Source organism: Meriones unguiculatus, chromosome 2 (assembly GCF_030254825.1).
Source record: "Meriones unguiculatus strain TT.TT164.6M chromosome 2, Bangor_MerUng_6.1, whole genome shotgun sequence".
Taxonomy (NCBI): Eukaryota; Metazoa; Chordata; class Mammalia; order Rodentia; family Muridae; genus Meriones; species Meriones unguiculatus.
In genome coordinates, this window is record NC_083350.1 from 30255578 (window position 1) to 30275262 (window position 19685).

The 19685-nt window shown below is 43.0% G+C and overlaps 1 protein-coding gene across 1 annotated transcript; it reads right to left on the reverse strand.

The window, feature by feature from the left end:
- Window positions 1-793: 793 nt before the first annotated feature.
- On the reverse strand, window positions 794-18165 carry Isoc1 (isochorismatase domain containing 1). Its single transcript, XM_021634123.2, has 5 exons — window positions 17833-18165; window positions 8286-8405; window positions 7969-8172; window positions 6145-6261; window positions 794-2024 (listed from the first exon to the last, which is right to left on the reverse strand). The coding sequence occupies exons 1-5, from the start codon at window positions 18136-18138 to the stop codon at window positions 1878-1880; spliced, it is 894 nt and encodes a 297-aa protein (XP_021489798.1). The 5' UTR covers window positions 18139-18165; the 3' UTR covers window positions 794-1877.
- Between the last annotated feature and the right edge of the window lie 1520 nt (window positions 18166-19685).

The window sequence follows — 19685 nt, forward strand, 5'->3', positions numbered from 1 at the left end:
AGTGTCTTGAGACGCGTCGTCTATGGCATTTTGTTAGGGCAGCCACAGGACACTAATCCAGGGTCACAGAACTGACTTCACTCACTTGGTGTCTCATGGAGATGGAAGAGGAATGGGCGTAAAAGAGGAAATCCTTCCTAAAATCCTTGCTTTACCAGTTTTTTGTTTATTTTTCTTTTAATGAAGGTGGAAACAAAAGAGCTAGAATCAGTATTTTAACAAGCTCTCCAGGTGACAAAAGTTTGGAAAACACTAGATTACGTTTGTTAGAAGTTATTTTAGAACGTAGAAAACTACGTGAAGCTCCCTTCTGTAATCATCTTCCAGTGCTGTGATTCTCGACCTTCCTATTTCTGCGACAACCCTTTCCATACAGCTCCTCATGTTGTGGTGACCCCCAATCATAAAATTATTTTTTTCCTACTTCGTAACTGCAGTTTTTCTACTGTCATGACTCCTAATGTAAATAGCTGATGTACAACAAATCTGATACGCGACCCCCATGAAAGGGTCATTCGACCACCCACAAGAGGTAACAACACATGTTGACAACAGTGAGTAACCAAGGAGATAGCAGGTGTGGTGTCTTACCAAGGCTCCAAGAATGAAACACACTTCCAGAGCACTAAAAGGAGCACCCTGCAGCAACTTTATCAGTCTGAGCCTGTAAAGCCGTCTCCTCTTTTGAAAGTTCCCATGAGTTGTAAGATCATAAATATCGAATCTATTACCTTGTTGAAAAATAATTAAAATCCACTGACTAGTATTCATGGAGCCATGAGAAACAAAACAATTTCACGCACATAATTCCTTTTCTTTAATTTAATACAAAGAGAGTAATGTTCCACATATCACAATATACTTTTAAAAGGGTTTTAAGCACTGGTAAGTATTAAATGACAATACTTAAATTAAATGATGGGATAACAATGACCACAGTGTCATCCCCATGAGTCCTGCTGATGACATCACCACTAACCATGTTTGAAGGGCAGATAGAGGAAACACACAGGAGAACATAGGTATTTTAAAACTGCATTTTATCTAAGGGTTACTTCTCCACCAACTCCTGTGTATACCAGAAGACGAACTCAAAAAACCTGGAAAGGCATTATGTCAGGACATACCTCTGTCAATTACCCATTACTGTAAACCACTCCCATCTGTTTACAAAACGAAAATGACCAATGAGGACATGAAACATTCTGTGGAAGATGAACATTAACATAGACCGTTAGCCAGAGGAAGAAAATTCACAAAGATGGTAACAGAAATGAGAAAATTAGTGCAATCAAGACAAATACACACTATTTATGATAATTTGCTCTGGTTAAATCAATGCACCTCACTCAGTCAGTAACTCCAACCCTGTGAGAGGAGCAGATACACGATCTAGACTCCTCTTTGTCAATTCTCATCCAGGAGTTATCTGCTAGTCAGCCTGTAAAGTGAAAACACTGGGTCTACAATGACATGACAACACGTTTCACAACAATAGAAAAGTCAAATCATTAGGGTAGATTTTTATTATTATTATCATTATCATTTAAAGTGCACAATTTAAGAAACCTTCACTAGAGGGTGCACTTTGGAAGGATATGGTCAGAGTATATAGTGTAGACAAAACAGGCACCTCCATGGTAATTTGTCTTAATAAATAAAAGCCCATTAGAAAACAAAAAAGGTGAGCAGCACCTGAAGCCTTGACATGACTAAATGCTTGTATCCAATGGTCTAGCCAGTTAAGTGTTACTAAGAGCTGCAAAGGAGGAGCTGCTGTTGAGTTTACATTTTTTAAGTTCTAGTAGAGACAAGGGCTTGTCTGGCTTGCAGTCCCATCACCCGGGGGGAAGGCGGATCCAGATCCTTCAAGTATCCTATACTTTGGAGAGCAGACCAGACTCCGGAGCACTTGCCTTAATCAGGTTCTGAATTTCCTTGAATTTTGGATGGTCTTTGTCAGCCACCAGCTGTAGGAGCACAGCCTCGCTAGTGGTCACAATGATCCCGGTTCGAGCGAGACGCTATCAAAGAGAAAGAAGAAAAAAAGTGAGCTGGAAAATGGAATTCATTTAAAAACAGAAGAAGTGGCTAGGGCGATAATTAGGGTCTTCATCTACGACAATGGTTCTCGGCCACAGCAATAAATTCAGTGATACAGAAAGGTTTGACACCAGCTGATTCACAAACCCATCACAGGTATTTCTCGGTATTAATAATGGGCTAGAAACAGGAATAGGAAAAGAGGAAGCCAGTGCCAAGATCTGTAGGTACCAGATTCCCAGGCTAGTCATGGTAACACATGAGCAAGGACAGAAGAGAGTGATTTAAATCGCAGCCCCACCCGTGCCAGTCAGTATTTGGCAACTCGGCACTCAAGCTGGGGTCTCTGGTAAGGGGAAAACTTGACTAAGAAAGTGCCCCCATCAAATTGGCCTCTAGGCAAGTCTACAGGGCATTTTCTTGGTTAAGGATTGATGCTGGTGGTCCCATGCTACGTAAAAAGCAAGCTGAGCAAGCCAGTAAGCAGTATTCGTTAGTGACCTCTGTTCAGTTCCTGCCTCTGGGTTCCTTTCTGCCTTGAGTTCTTGCCCCAACTTTACTCAGCCATCAACTGATCAACTGTGACCCTTTGCTCCCCATGTTGCTTTTGGTCATCGTGTTTAACACAGCAATAGACACCAAACTAGGATAGCAGTACTCTAGGTCCTACTGTAACACTTCACCTCTCCTTTCGCGCTCTCAAATGGGGCCTTCTTTTGTCTTCAGGTTTTGATAAACTCTTGTGTTTTATTTCTAACACAAAGAACAAAAGAGGCACCACATCCGCATTTATCCTGTGCAGTGTAATCAAAACAGAAGACCATGTAGAATACTAATACATTTGCCTGGCATAACTGCCTATTTACTTAAAAAATAATCTCTACTATGGATATAGGATATAATTATAGCTATCCAGACTGTTTTTTTTTTTTACTAGTTTGCTAGCCAACTATACATAAGTTTAATTGCATTCAGAAAATAAGAGTTCTTAATTTTTTTTTCTTCTGACTTCAAAAACAGCACCTGAGGACTTCTCATAACCAGAGTTCTCTGGTCTAGGAATGATTGGCAGAAGTGAAGGGCCTTAAGTGGAATAATAAAACCACCACCTCTTCTGCCATTACAAACTTTTTTAGAATGACTAAACAAGGTTATAAAATAAAAAACTATGTAAAGGATCCCAACAGAACTTCTCCTAAGAGAATGACTTTGCTAGGCTGCTTCAGCAGAACCATAGGAAATATAGTAGATATCTCAAGGAGGTAGGGGTGGGGCAAGCTAAGAAGAGAAAGTCAGGAGGGTATAGGGAGCAGAGAATCCAACAACAGAGGTCCGCTCCCTTCACTAATAAGCTGGGGTAAAGGACAAACAGCTGTCCCTAGAAGCAGCTGTGGCAGGAACCTTAGCTTTTTCTATTGCTGTAAAAACCAGTTTTATCCATCTACCCTAATAATCTTTGGGGATGCTGGAAGCTGGGTCACATTGGGGTATACAGCACCACTTAAAACTAAGGTTTAAAAATAAATGAGCAAAGAACCATGTGAGAAGGAAGGTGTGGTACAGAAAATGCAAAGCTTTTAGAATTAGGCTCCTAAGTGTTTGCATAGATAGAGCCTGCCCTTTCCAATGTGGGAGGACAGACAATAGCAGCAGGTTCTGGTGTCCTGTGCACTTCCTGATCCCATAGTCTTCAGCCAACTTTCCCTCCAGAGTTAAAATAGAACTTTCAAAGATTCCTCCTTACAATTGCATAGTCAATCCAACTGGGCCAATGATAAAGAAAGTTTCCTTGATGTATAAACCTAAAACTATAAGTCAGTGATGGAGTACCTAACCCACTTCATATACGGGCAACCCTAAAATCTATCCATCCATATAGGGGCATCAAATTTGTTAGCATATTTACTCCATCTATTCTGCAATTCTTCTGAGATCAGCTAAAATCAGACAGGTGCTGCAGCAATCCATTATGCAATTTCAATCAATTATTACTTCAAGGTGACACTGCCCAATAGGTGGTAAGTACATAAAATGCACATCCAGGGACACACCACAGGCCTGACACTTGCTAAATTTAACAAGCAATGCAGATAAGGATTGTCTGAAGTAGTTCTGCTCTGGGGGAGAAAAGAAAGGGAGCTGGCCATAGTGCCACTAACTTTCATTTCATATATAAATAAAGTATGTCTGCAAAAACTCCATAGCAAGGTACAACAAAGAGGAACAGCTTATAATCTGGCAGGGATCATCACCTCACCTCACTTTACCTGCAGGCACCGCACATCATCACCTGACCTACCGTGGTCACTTTCCCATTTTCATCCTTGATGATTTAACCAAGGCAGGCTCTTCTATGTCCATGCATAAGATCAGATTCTTTCTGTCTCTTCTTAGAATGTCTCAAAGCCCATGGAATCAACTAAACAGGGCTCACAGGAACTCAGAGGCTGAAGTGACAATCAGGTAGCCTGTATGGGTCAGAGCTAGGTCCTCTTCATATATATTATGGTTATATAGTGGGGTATTCTTGTGAGACCCCTAACCGTGAGAGTGGGGGTGGGTATCTCTGCCTGCTCTTGGGACCCTTTTCCTTCTACTGGATTGCCTTTTCCACCCTTGATAGAAGGGTTTGTGCCTAGTCTTGTAACTTGCTCTTCTGTGTTCAGTTCATTCCCTGGGAGGCCTGCTCTTTTCTGAAGGGAAGTGGAGGGGCAGCAGATCTGGGAGAGAGGAGTGGTAAAGAGGAGAAACTCTGGTCAAGATGTAACGCATGAAAGAGGAAAAAAATATGTTCACATCATGTAGAAGAAAAGTCCTGGAAATATTTTCATAGCGAACAAGATTTTGTTTTGTTTGCACAGCTTTCGGCTTTCGACCATTTAGTTCCTTTGAAATATTTTAAAATCTGAGCATTACCATGACAATGAAGTTTCTGCATGAAAGTACTTGAAGACAGCTGCTTGTTGAGAGGAGGCTGACCTGACTGTGAAGCTGCAAAACCTCAGTTAATAACCAAGCTTGGAAAACGGATTGAGATGAATTCATGACTTAAGAATAGCTTACAGATCCTTGCTGAGAGGAGAAGCACCATTTATAAAAAGAAAAAAGAAAAAACAAAAACAACCCTTCTATCTAACATTTAATGCTCCTCACCCCAAGACTCAGGGGTCTTTGAGGAAAAAGGGACAAAAGGGATGGAAAGACTTTAAGAGTGGGAAGTGGTGGACAGCATCAAGGAAGCAGCATTTCCTAGACACAGAAGCACAGATGCACATGTGGATTCAGAGCAATTTTAACACCACACAAGACCTCTGTTGGCTCCAGACAAAATCCCAGCATAGAGGGGAAGGTGGACACATAATTCCCCATCTAGCTGAGGAGCCATTGGCACTTAATAGTTACTAGAAGAAAGGTGAGTCAGTTTCTTTTAAGAATATGAGGCCCTACAGGCTAACCAACTACACTGCAGGGCTGAGGCTCAAACCCAAAAACAGATGGGCAACACAAACTGGATGGACCTGTTGGGAAAGAGATTTAAAAAAAAAGCAATCTCAAACTTAGATGGGAAGAGATGGTGACAGTGGTAAGCGGAGGAGTTGGAGGGGACTGAACATGCTCAAAAAACACTGTAGGAAATTTTCAACGAGTAAATATAAATATTGCAACAAATAAACAAAGAGCAAACTTCTACCTATAATCCTAATAGTAGTTACAAGCTTTTGAAAAAAACTAAGAGAAGCTGAACAGGTTTTGAAGCAATTGCTGCTACTGAGAGAAAGGTGACCTGTTCCTCCTCCATCCTTTCCTTTTGCACAATGGAGGGCACTTGAGGCTACAGAGCTGATGCAGTCCCGACAAAGAACAAAGCACAAGCCAGTGTGTACCCAGAGCATGGATGATCTGGCAGCAACAGCAAACCCTCCGCCATCTCTTTACAACTGGTTTAAACTTCTATTTTATTATCAGTGTGTGTATGTTCGTGCGATATGCTGAGCCAAGCTTAAGTTTAAAAGGCAAATTGTCTAATACTGTTAAGTATTCGAGGCTCCTAATATTTTCAGAAAACTCGATGGACAACCTCTTTTTAAGCAGAACAGGTACCTCAAGAGCAAACATCCTGTCCATCATGCTTCTGGAGGAGGTGGCATCAGCCACGATGTGGACTTCAATGCCTCGGCCGACCAGCTCCAGGGCAGTTTGCTGGATACATACGTGGGTCTTGTAGGAAAGAGAGCATCACATGTAAGAACACAGGAAACTGTCAGTGCACTCTGTGTTTAAAAGGGTGAAAGGGGTCACCACAAAACTTACCAGTATTGTCTGGTTTTCAAGATTTAGGGGAGCTCTAAATCAGCAGCATCTTCATAGACCAAGAACTGTCTTTTATCAATGTTGCTTACAGTCACATTGAACTTACTCACAGAATACTGTAAAATGTCCAATGACTTTCACCTGTGTCCTCTGAGTGACCTCGAGAAAGCTCATTACTATCACTCAGGTGTAGGGCCACTTGCACTCTGGTTTACGTCTGTTTTTGGATCAGCCATGCAACCCAAGAGAATGAGGCCACGGTACTGAGAAAGTACTGGGGCAATTGAGTCATACCGACATAAAGACAGGCAAAGGTAAGTAATTTATGCTGCAGGCCCCAAACCATAAAAACATTTTACAAATATACACGAGGACAGATGGAAAGGGCTGAAAACCAATTAACCATAATCCCTTTCATATTTAATTTAGGCTCTATTTAGCCAGGTAGTTTTAAGCATAAATCACTCCGGCTTTGGCTTATTTGGTTGAAAATCTGGGATTACCCAGCGTCCATTACAAACAGCTGTACTGTTCAAACCCTATCTTTGCAGACATTGTCTTGTAGCATTGCCTCAGCAGAGGACACAAAGCAAAAACACCCTCTAAGAATTAAGTTATGCTAAAAAAAAAAAATGTGTGAAAGCCACTGCATTCGTACGACATATGTCCACAAACAACCTTCCTCTCCACTGTCAGGAGAGAACTGAAAACATGCACATTACTTAATGGACATCTAAAGTTAAGATTACTTTTTTTTTTCTATTATGGAAACCTATTATGATATCAAAATAGTATTGATATAAAACCTATTATGATATCAAAACCTTAATATCAAAATAGAACCATGTTACATTAACGGTATTTTATTGTACTGAGTTAATTTTGTTCATAATTTTTAAAATTCCAGTATAGTGGTTGTATAAAAGTTAGAAATAAGTTGAGTACGGTGGTACAACCTTGTAGTCCCTGCACTCAGGAGGCAGACGCAGATCTGCCACAAATTTGATGCCATCCTAGGTTACATTATGAATCCCATACAGCAGAGCAAGACCGTACCTCAGAAATAGATAAATAAATAAAATGTAATAAGCCAACTGAAACTGGCACTAGGAACCCAAGAGTATGTTTGGCCTTTGTAAGGGTATGTCCTTGAACCTATCTGAAGGACAATGAATTGTAGAACCCTGGAGATGCAGCAAGGTGGGGTACAACACAAAATGTGCCCCAATCAAGTCCAGTAAACACATAAATAAAAATGATGCCTTTGGGGAAAATGTCTTCCAAAGCAGGAAGCAGGTGGTTCTCACTGGCAGAGATCCAAATGCAGCCCAGCTCGCCGGCTGTCTGCCCTTGAGCAGGGTGCCCACACCTCTATACCTTAGTTTCTCTTCTGTGGCACTGGAAGACACAGGGTGCATAGCTCACGGGTTGCTCTGAGTGTTCAAGGTGTTAACAGCTACGAGGCATTTCATCGGTGCCCCGAAGGTGGGGAACACATAGCTACTGGTGGCCATTTTCCCTCAGTGCTACTTACCCACCAGCATCCTATAAACGAGACTGCGTTCTGGGAATGCCAAGTTTCCCATAAATGGCACACTCCAAGAAGGTACTTACTTCTACTCCAAATAACACAACACTCCGGACACCAGGAATCTCAGCTAGCGCCGCTTCGACTTCAGGTAACACCATGGAAAACTTAGTCTTCGGAAGAACCAGCTTTACCCCTGTCAGGTCAATTTCTTGAACAGTGCTGCCAAGGCCTTTGGGGTATTGTTCTGTGATGATAACTGGAATTCCTAAGATCCGAGCTCCTTGCAACTGAAAAGAAGCGCCAAACAAAATGGTGAAAACAAAGAAGGAGAAAGTGTTGAATAGAGAGATGAGCACACACCGTGCCTTGGCAAACGGGAACAAACAATAGGAGAGCATACCAGTCTCTGCCCCACACTGATGATGTCTCCAAAGTACTTGATGGCTGGCCGGAACCTTTCCTGCATGTCACAGCAGAAAAACACAGTGCTCTGGGGTGTGAGATTTCCCAGGGTCGTAAGCTGAGGAGAAAAGAAAACAAGAATGATCTGGCATCTGTCTGACAGGGCCACTTATTTTCAGTGGATGTCAATGCAAAAAGAAAAATGTTTCTATTCTTTGCCTCAGTAAGTAAACTCACACAACTACTACTACAGGAAAAAAAAATCTGAATTACTCCCCCACCCAAAAGGGCATTACCCTCGAAGACCCTCCAAACTGCACTTAGTAGCGAAGGGGGAAATAAAGCAAAGACCAACATTATATAAATGTTTAAATGAATTTTAATATTTTCAGAAATAAAAAAACATTGTAGTCAGTTAAAAATATGCACGTTTCAAAGAATTTCTTCCATCTAAGAAGAACTACTTCCCATACAATGTTAATTTTTGCAACAGCACACTTGAATAGCATTTCAAAGTAAAAGTATAAAGAAAAAGAAAATATCAAAAAATTATCCAGTAGCTATATAATTTGAATATTTTATTCTCATTTTTAGTGTATTTAAAAGCATTTGCTGAGTGTCACACTGTGAATGTTACCATCATATAAAAAATATTAACATAGTAAAATGTAAATATGATAGTATTACACACAGAAATGCAATTTTAAACTAACTCATATGGAGAAAGTAACAATTTAAACATTAACCTATAGTAGAGACTATGAAACAGGAAACAAGATAATTCATAGCAGATACACAATCACTGCTATCAAAATAAAAATACAAAGAGGCCACTCGCAAGGGTGACTTCTGGAGTTCAGTAAGTTTCACATTTGCTGCAGGTAGCCCACGCCAACAGGGTGGGCGCAGTGGAAATCTACTAACATGTAAAATTCAATTCGTGCTAAAAGTGGGACATTTTCACTGGATACTGAAAGCCCAGGGGTGCTTTCACGTTGCAAATTAAAGAAAGGTCTGCAAAGAATGTGCTTGGTCTATATGGAACCAATGCCATTACTCTTCCCAGTCACCCACTAACTGTGCCCCCCACCACCAATTATCCTGTTTTGTATCCCCTAAAACCACCCACAGATATCAATTAATAATAATTTCCTGGAGAGGTCTGTGTCCCAATTACACGGTTGCAGCCTCTGGAACAGCTCAGTCTAGACTCAGCCTCACCGGCTCTGCATGCAGCAGCTCCAGAGGAGACAATTCCTCCATGGACTAATGGGGCCACTGAAAGCAATCTTCTATCCCTGATGCCATGGCTATCCTAGCTGCTGTATGGCAGCTTCCGCCCGTGTGGCGGTTGGAGGCCCTACTGCTCTCCTCTCCCACTGCAGGGGAGGCTACAGCATGCACATTCACTTACCACGGGCAGTCCAGCAGCACTGGACTGGTCAGAGCCAGAATGCCCATCAGTTAACACTATGGAGAGAGTCCAACTTCACCAATTAAAATAAGTGCTCAAGTGCTTTGGCTGTTTCCTCACCCAGTTTTTTAAAAGTGTCATTTTGTTTACATTTATTCATTTAGCGTATGTGTCTTGTCTATGCAAGATCAAGGATTTGCATTGGGAAGTCAGAGGACAACTCCTGAGAGCCTGGTCTCTCCTTCCACCGCGTGGCTTCTGGGATTAGATCTCAGGGCATCAGGCTTGGGAAGAAGTTCCTTAATCAGCCAAACTCGCCATTCTACTAGCCAGCAAGTCTGAACAGAAAACCCCTGGCAAGTTCTTAGGTGCTCTGACAGTCAAGCCCTGACACGCTCCCTGTTCATACATGCACACAGCCACAGCGTGCACATATGAACCCAGTCTATGTCGTCTAACGTCTAACACTGCAGGTCCCACGCGAAACTGGCAGTCTGCATTCTAAATTCACAGAAAGGTAGAGTCACCAACAAGTAGAAACATTGCTGGAGGCAGGCAAATTAGCAGAGGCAGGAACTGACAGGGGAGATGGACAAACAGATCCAAAGTATGAGAACCAAGCCCAACTCAGTTTCACTGGCCTCTAGCAAGGTAGGAACACATTATTTTAAATTAGAAAAGATGTCATTCTAGTATTCATTAAGAATATGTAAAAATAATGTGTCAAATAATATACTACTTTAAAGGGACCACAAGATAAATAAAATTGGTCAAAATGTTAAGTTATCAATGTTCAGCAACAAAATTCTTACCTAGCCGGATATCTGAATATATGTTCTGAGGGCAGAAGAAAAACAACCCTCATGCTGTGCTGTCTTCACCCCACAGAACCCTTTTCAGTAAACTCAGATGTCACAGTCAGCAGTGACTTGCTTTCTTATGAAGATGGAGTTTCTGAGTGTGTGAGTCTTGGATGCCTCCTCATACCCTTGAACACAGCTGCATCTGGCAGTCTGCCTGAGATAGTGTAAAGGCAGGAGAGCGACTACCTGACACAAGGGGAAACTGACAAACACGTCAGCTACACAGTCCTCACTCACTCAATCAATAATTCACGCAGACAAACCATGTGTGTACTTGACATGAGAATGGCCTTCATGGGTCCTCACAGTCCCATAATCCCAATCACCCCATAGGAAAAACACCACAGACTGATGACACCCCTCTGAGACACCTGATGGGCGTTTCCCGATAGTATCAAAGTAATTCACGACAATCAAAACCAAAGAAAGTGCCGCCGAGGCACAGAGGAACCAGGGTAGGCCTGGCAAGTGGATTTAACTGGATCTGGGACTGGGTCGTGATAAGGTCATCTTGAAATACAAACAGAGAAAAGACAGAAAAGAAAAGCTAGTAAAAAAAGGCAATCAGGGCTAGAGAGATGGCTCAGTGGTTAAAAGTGTGCAGTGCTCTTCCAGAGACCCAGGGTTAGTTCCCAGCATGCACTGGACTGCTCACACTTGTCTCTTAACTCCAGATCCAGGTGACCTGACAACCTCTTCTGAACTGCACAGGCAGCTGCACTCAGATGCACATACCCACACACAGACACACATGTATACTAAAAAATAGAAAATAAGAATAAAAGCAATTCAAGAACTCGAGTGTGCACCTTAAATAACAGCAGTGCACCATACTGGTTCCATTGGTTGTGACAAATGAACCACAATGAAGTACAATATTAACAACGGAGGATTCGATGGGACAGAGGAATAGAAAGCCTATACTCTCTATGTAACCGAAGCATAAATCTAAAATTCCTCTAACATGCAAGTCTTACTTAAAAATAATGGCTTCCCTGGGATATGGAAGTTAGAGATAAGCTGTGACTGCAGAAATAACCTTCAGAAATAACAATCCAGAAAAAGGAAGCTTAGAGGGGAAAAACAAACAAAAGAAACAACAACCACCAAACAAAACCAAAAATTTCTATCCTTGTTATCCACCTAATTCTGTCTATTCCTTATCCCTAACTGCATATGGAATCCAACTCGATGACATCATAATTCAATTCAGTTCTAATTCAGGAATTGTTTTTTTATCCTGACTCACAAGTTTTAATTAAAATGAAATTGTAGGTACTTATAAGTATTGCCAACGGCCCCAAAAACACATGCTATGCCTCCAGTATGACCAATGCTGCCATGACAAAAGCATATTTAACCAGATATTTTTAGAAGTAAAAGTTTAGCATTTGAGGATCAGTACAGATTCAAGAGACACAAATTACTTATACATACATGTGAATACACATGCTTAAATATAAAAGGTTGATTACTGTAACTGGTGAATTCCTAAAATAAGAGTTTAAGAGGCAAAATTTAAGCACAAGAGTTTTTGTGTTATGTTGGTGTGTGGACAATTCAACTGGCCTGCCCTCAAGGGTCTTTAGGGTACTGACAATGAATGTCCTATGTCATCACCTGCATTCTATGTCATCACCTGAGCCAGGGAATATAACCTGCCCATCAAACCGCCCCTCTCTCTCTGGCTCACTCTTGCTCTCCCTCAGTTTCTCTCTGTCTCTGTCTCTCTTTCTCTCTCTTACTTTCTCTCCCATCTATCTCCTTTTCTCTCTTCTCCTACACTAGCCCACTGCCTCTCTCTGTCTCTTAACAAACCTCTTTGTATCAGAACTGTTGCATGATGTATAATTTATACAGTATCACACTTTGTCCCCCTCTCTTAGACCTGCCACAGCACGGCACTGACCTTAGATTTCATAATGAATAGAATACCTGTAGACTTTTCACAGAAAAACTGATATTCCTATTACCCTGACCACGTGCTCTGATTGTTTTACAAAATGGCCACTAGCTGGACACCCAGCGAAACAAAAATGGTTGACCTAGCTTAACAATACACACCAGTCTCTGGTACAGGAGTAAGATATGGTGTCTTACCATTGAATGGTGTCTCTCAGCCCCTTACAAAGTCATACTTGAAATTCCTAACTCCAGTGCCATTGAGAATGACCTTCTATGGCCCTGGAGTCACTGCAGATAACTTGACGTAAGATAATGAAGATGACCAGTGCCCACATGGAAAAGAGATGCTTATACAGGTAGATGGGAAGACAAGACAGAAAACCAGAATGCTTTGGCTATGAAAGCAGAGACTAGAGTAATAGTTTCTATAAGCCATGATCAGCCACAAACATCAGGTAGAGAAAATCATGAAAAGATTCTTCTCCACTGCCCTCAGAAGGAACCTGCCCACACCCATGGGCTCTGGTATCCAGAAACAGAGAATGCCTGTATTGTTTCAGGCCCACAGTTAGCAATGCTTATGATAGCCCCAGTGCCATAGGGGCACTGTACATGCTTAGTGACAGGAAACGTTTTAAGATGGGTGATTATTTTTCTTTTAACAGTTAGAAGATAGTCATGACCTACTCGAGGGTCTGAAGGGGACCTAGGTAACTATAGGTCTCAGACCTGAGACAAATGGCTGAAGCACCTATCTAACATATCAAAGCTGACTGGCTGCCATCTTTTCCCAGCATCCTTCAGTCTCTACCTATTACAGGGTATGGCTGGCATATTCAGTCCTCTACCCTCCAAACTCTCCAGTCCAAGGGCTGGGCTGCTGGTCCGCATTCAGTCATTTTGGTTACTTGCCCGTTTTTTTAACCTTTTGCCCTCTTGGCTGCTGCACCTGGTTCCTCTCTCTCCCTGCTCCCTTCCCCTGCCCTTTCTCACGTGGCTCGGGGTCACAGCACTCTGGACTCTCCCAGATGTCTCTGCCTCCAGCTGTGCTCTCCCTTTTATCTGCAACAGACTTTCTCCTCCACCATACCTAGGAGCCGTCATGTCTGCCCCTTTTTTCTTATTTTCACTCAGTATTTAAGTCCTATTACACAGCTTCGGAAGGCCCTGACCCAGTATCAACTCATTTAAAACAGATGGCTTCCCCACTCCACACCCCACATACAGAGCCTTTAAGGATGCCAGGCACAGCCCACGCCTGTGGGCATTCGGACCTGAGTTAAATCTTGGTTTTGCTTTGTTAAATTAAACAAATTTAGGTAAACCGTTAACATCTTCTAATAGAATTTCCTTATCTTTAACACAGTAAGAAAAACAGTATTGTTCTTTGGCTGTGGTGATATCCTGCAAAACCAGCACTTGAGTCAGCACAGGCATGGAAGCTCTCTAATGAGGTGAAGGACAATTTACCCTTAAGGCCTCTCTAGAAACAGCACTGTGCTAGTTTGGTGCAGAATTAAGAAACTCATTCATAAAGTGCGTTTCCAGACACCACCAAAAGGCTCATCATCGTACGGTTTATTTTATTTTATTTTTTTAGCATAACAGACTTTGAGACGTTTTTATTTAGGTGGCCAGAGAGTATCCTGCCTTTGCTTTTGTGACATGTGTACCTACTCTGGGCATTTGTGTCCCTGGTATAACATTATACCCCCATGTTACAAACTCTGAGCTCTCTGACTTCCTAAGGAAGTTCAGAGGTGCCTATCCACAGAGAGCTGAGACCTAAAGCATCTCCCAGGGCTCAGCCTCAGACTGCAATGAAGGTGAAACTGGGCTGAGCCAAGAGCACACTGATATTTAAATCTACATTTAAGACTCCCCCATGGCTAACTAAATGTAAGAGAAAAAAAAATCATATGCAGGTCACAGCTCCCACTCCCGAATGCAGTTTATTTATAGGTAGCAGTTACACACAAGGAACAAGACACAATGCTTTGGGTATTACTCCGCAATACGGAAAGTTTTTAAGCATATACCCCATAAACCACTCTGTCCATCAAAACAATAAGCTAGAGACAACACCCAGAACTCTGGAACTAGGCATCTCTTCTCAGTGTTTCCTAAAGCACTCTGCTCCCTAGACACACCTTGCTAATCTCTCTACTTGATCTGAGCCTGAGCTTATCACGTGTTTTTCTTGTGACACCCCTATAAGCAAAGGTCCTACAACCTCAGTCTCTACCTTCCAACCGGCAAGCCACAAGCAGACCACGTTTCTTTCCCTCTTCTTTCTGTATCTGCCTTTCCTCCTTTCTGATCAAGAACTAGACTGTCTCTTCTAATACAAACGTCTGGGCACCACCCTCATACAATATAAGTTACTAGAACATGAGAGCTGGATCCAAATCTTCTCCCACTTAACTCAGGAACAGGTCAAAATAACCTGCCCAGGAAAGCTCTTATCTCCTGTCCTTAAAAAGCTGCCAAAGCCTTCTCTTCTGTCTGGCCAGCATCCATTTCTTCCTGTCTTCTGCTTAGGCTCTTCCTGCCCTGGACAAAGACTGTGGCAATGCCCTGGCTCTACATGAGTCTCTAACATTGCTTGTCTCTGTCCTGCAGACTTGGGAAAACACTTTTTGAAAAAAAAATACAAGTGAGTCATAAAAAGACCTAAACTTCCACTCCATGATCCCTTCATTTACATTCTGTCTCCTATGCCTCTAAATCTGTCAGACTCCAGACACACAAACCATGAATGAAACATGAGCTTTGTCTTCAGCTACCTGAGCTGTCAGCAGACATTTGGACACTCTTAACAGGATATTTTTTTTAAAAAAGGAATCCCTTAAAAGCTACCACACAGTCATACTGGCAATGGAGGTCTTCAAGATCAGTTCCCAAAGAACTGATCAGTTCCCAACCACAGGCACAATTTGGCACAACCACATACAATTCTACAAGGTCACTACCCACAGCAGTCACAGCAACCAGGAAGGCAAATTAAGAGTTCAACTGTAGAACAAGAGTCTGTGAGGGAGAGACGCTGTGACACACTGGTCAAGCAAGGACTCTGCACAGAACTCACAGTCTCTGCTCCCGAAGGGAAAGAGGCCTATACCATCTTTATCACTCCCACCTCCCCAGGAGCCACCCCGAGTCTTCCTAAGTGACGGGTGTTCACTGTAAAACAGCAGGAAGCAGCATTCAGAGAAATGAACCCGCAGAAGCTGAAGACTGGCTCGCTTTCCAGACTTCTCAAGGCTCTCATCAAACATGAAAAGGCAACAGTCATGTTATGGCGGATGTTCAGACAGCCACTGAGGACCTGTTCATGCTTTGCTGGCTCTGCCTTTGCAGCCATTTGATCCAGGGCAGTCTCCTAACCTTCCGACCTCTCTATGTTCTGCTCCTTAGAGAAAGGAATGCCATTGCCATCTCCAACAAGAACCGAATCCAGGCTTGTATGACCGGGTAACGCACTCAAAATGCCACTCAATGTGGAATGAACTCTTCTGGACATAAATTGCCCATGTTAGAACATATACAGACATTTTCCAGAAGATGTAGTAGCAATGAAAAGAGGTATCTCTTCTGAAAATAGAGCCCCACACATAAAAACCCATGTGTACATGTACACCTTCGCATGCTCTGTGTGAGGTCCTCTCTCATACTGTCTACAGCTGGGCTGGAAGCGGCACACAGAGGCACACGATGGAAGGAAAGTACTGCAATTACTAAAGTGAAAGTATTTGTAAGTACTTCGAAATAGAGACACATATCTGACAAGCTTAAGGATTCTTTGGTTGTTTAGTGAGAAAAAGTACTATTTTTTTTTTAGTGGAGAGAAAGAATACTGCTGTTATTATAATGGCTGTTTTATTGCAGAGAGTATTTTAATTATTAAAATGAGAATATGAAAGTATTTGTAAGTACCTTAAAATATAGACATATGTAACCAATAAGCTTAAGAATTCTTAGGTTATTTTATGAGAAAAAAATACTATCTGTTAGGATAGAAAAGAGTACTGTTATCATTTTAGTGATTGTCTTAAAAATTATTACAATAATCAGTTATACTAAAATATTTCAAAAGCCAAAGTGGCCTGAATTATATATTACCTTTTCAGTATGTGTATCACACTCACACATACGCATTATTATTTTCAGACTTTTTAAGAGTTGAATCACGTCTGAAATTTTCAAAATATGAAATTCCTATCCTAGCACACAGAAAAGCAAAAGCAAACTTAAACATGGACAGCCTAGTTTAGTATAGCACTCACAGGTGGAATCTTCCTCCCTTCTCCCCCACACTCCCTGCCTCTCTCTCCCAAGAATAACACGAAATGGTTGACAAAGCAATCTGTATCACTGTATTTTGATTCTGGCCTTATAATGGATTTGTCAAAGGTACAGCCAACATATTGGATATTTGGCAGTGGCAATCTAAACGGACAGATGGAAGGCTGTAAGGAGGAGCAATCTAGAACTCTAAAAGAGAGAGAGAAAGAGAACATTAAACACTAAAAAAATGCAGCTCTCCACCGGGGCAGATCACTCCACCCATTCCAGCTTCTCTGGTCTCTGGCAGTTACCCCATGAACTCTGTCCTCCAAACACGCGAACTTTAATCAAGTTAAAGTACTCCCTTTGGATCCTTATCTGCTGGGAGGAGGGGCACCACAACCTAGTCTATCTCTTGACTACAGATGAGAAACAAAAACTAGGTAGGGGATAAGCCTCTCAAAATGGTACTTGTATATGAAAATTCCTCCTACCCTCAAATGCCACATTTCAGTTCGTCTTCCAGAAAAGACTCAGCAATTCGACACGCACAGAAAAAAACAAAAACAAAACAAAACAACAACAACAACAAAACAGATTGGGTATTGCCTACATTACACGTATCTCCTTTCCTCTCAAAAGCATACATTGGCCAGAAAATCCTCAGATTTTAGGACAGGAGATTGTCCCGTATTACAGCATGGCATTTACCAATATAAACATTAAAAAACTCTAATACTTAGGTACAACTTCCTCAGCCTGGGATTCACAGGAAGCTGGCTAATTTAAGAGTCTACTGCAGCTCTCTTCCCTGGGTAGGCGCCCAGACTGTCACCAAAACGAAAGGAGAAGGGAGTCGCGGTGAAGTTTGCAGGTCTGCAACTGGTGACCACAACTCCGGGACAAGCCCCTAAGGCTAACCCTCCCACGATCGGCATCACTCGAGGTAAAATAAGAGCAGCAGGGGCCGCGGGGCGCCGCAGGCAGCTGCCGCACAAAGCGGAGGGCACTGGGGACCACACACGTGGGGGCGTGAGCGGCCCGCGGGCGCCGGACCGCGCGGGGGCGGGACCCACCTGGATCTGCAGCGGCACCAGGCGCAGCTTGCAGCGCTCGCTCACCGCGAAGCCCTTGGGCAGGTCCACGTACTGACCCCACTCCTCGGCGAAGAGCTGCACCACGAATTTGCGGTGCATGTCGAGCTGGTCGCCGTACAGGCTCAGGAACTTCTGGATGAGCACGTCGTAGCCCGCGCCGTGGGGCACCGACGCGGGCCGCGCGAACACCGAGAAGCAGAAGAGCACCGGCACCCCGCCCGACGGCGCCCCCGCGCCCACACCTCCGCCGGCCAGCGCGGCCACCGCGGGCTCCGCCGCCGCCATGTTCCCCGCGCGTGCGCGCCGCCTCCGCGCGCCCGGCCGAGGGGCGGGCCCTGCACGCCGGAGACCCGCCCGCGCCTCCCGGGGCTCCGCGCCGCCGCCGGCTGCAGACGCGGGCACCTGTGGCGCGCAGGGCGCGCGGGCGGCAGCCGGGGCAGCCGGGTACCGATCGCACTGCAGACGCGGGGCCCCGCCGAGGACCGGACCAGGCTGCAAACGACCGTCTTCCCACCTTCTTTATCTCGCGCTGGTTGGACTGGGAACTGAGGGGCAAGATCGGAACTCAATGAATCCAGAGGTTTCCCTTTTTAAGTAGGTACAGGCCATCACCTTCACCTTCACAACGGAAGCGACCCCATGGGCGCGACGAGATGTAGCAGTTCACAGTCATTAGAACAAGATCCTTGACGTCAGATCCTTGGGAAGAGAGGCTCTTGAAGATAAGCGTAAAATTGGATATGAGATAGTAGACATATTCTTACAAAATAATGTTTTTGTTTGACGTTTCTCGGCTGCAACTGTTGATTTGGAACAGATGGTTCGGTTTGTTCAAGAAACTTAATTGCATTTATAAAAAAAGAAAAACCACATAAAGTGCATTTATAAAATGTATAAGTTTTTTGGGGGGTGGGGAGTAGGAAAAGCAGTTTTCATATCCATTGTGCTGAGACTAGATTTTGGCAGTCGATTTAGCAATCCAGTCCCAGTATCAGTAGCAAATACCGTATCTGCTGGGCACATTCGCATTCGGTACGGTGTAGTTGTGGCAAGCAGAACCTCACTATAGTAGAAAAAGAACATGAATGCCCATTTCACTGATGAATTGTTCTCAGTCTATCATTAGAGTAGTAATTGGATCCGCTTAAATAAACGGTATTGGAAAGGGCCAGTGAATAGGAACCCCTAAATGGGTTCAAGTGACACATAGCATACTGACATTATAACTGACAACACCACCATTACAGATAAATGCTCACATTGATTTCGGCTAGGACTCTGAGGAACATAGCTGATTACAAGCTAAGCGCTTTCAAAATTAAAATTCTGAGCCACTCAAGAGATTAGATTATACAGCATTGATTAATATGTTAATATGCTTCAGAAAAAAACCCTCAGTGGATTAATACATTAAATTCTTGTTTTTCCTATTAACCAGCAACACTTCACAGCCTGATTACTTTTCTCTCTCTTTCTTTCTTTCTTTCTTTCTTTCTTTCTTTCTTTCTTTCTTTCTTTCTTTCTTTCTTTCTCTCTCTCTCTCTCCTTCCTTCCTTCCTTCCTTCCTTCCTTTCTCTCTTTATCTTTCTTCCTTTCTCTCTCTCTTCCTTTCAGTCACATTCTTCACTCCATCTCTTAGATACCATGCTCTTCATATTTCCTCCTTGGACTTAGCGTTAGACTCTTTCTTATGTTCCTCTTCTTGCTCAAAGAGCAAACACTCTGGTTCAGTGTTTTTCAACCTTCTTACTGCTGCATCCCTTAAAAACAGTTTCTCGTGTTGTGGTGACTCCCAACTAAAAAAATTATTTCACTACCGCTTCATAACTATA

Bases quoted from the DNA above. Each gene is read 5' to 3' on its own strand.
- Isoc1 (XM_021634123.2), bottom strand. From the start codon at position 18,138: ATGGCGGCGGCGGAGCCCGCGGTGGCCGCGCTGGCCGGCGGAGGTGTG. The intron at 8,173-8,285 runs GTATGCTCTCCT...GCTTCTTTTCAG, and splicing joins TCAGTGTGGGGCAGAGACTG to TTGCAAGGAGCTCGGATCTT. The intron at 6,262-7,968 runs GTAAGTACCTTC...CTTTCCTACAAG, and splicing joins TTGTGTTATTTGGAGTAGAA to ACCCACGTATGTATCCAGCA.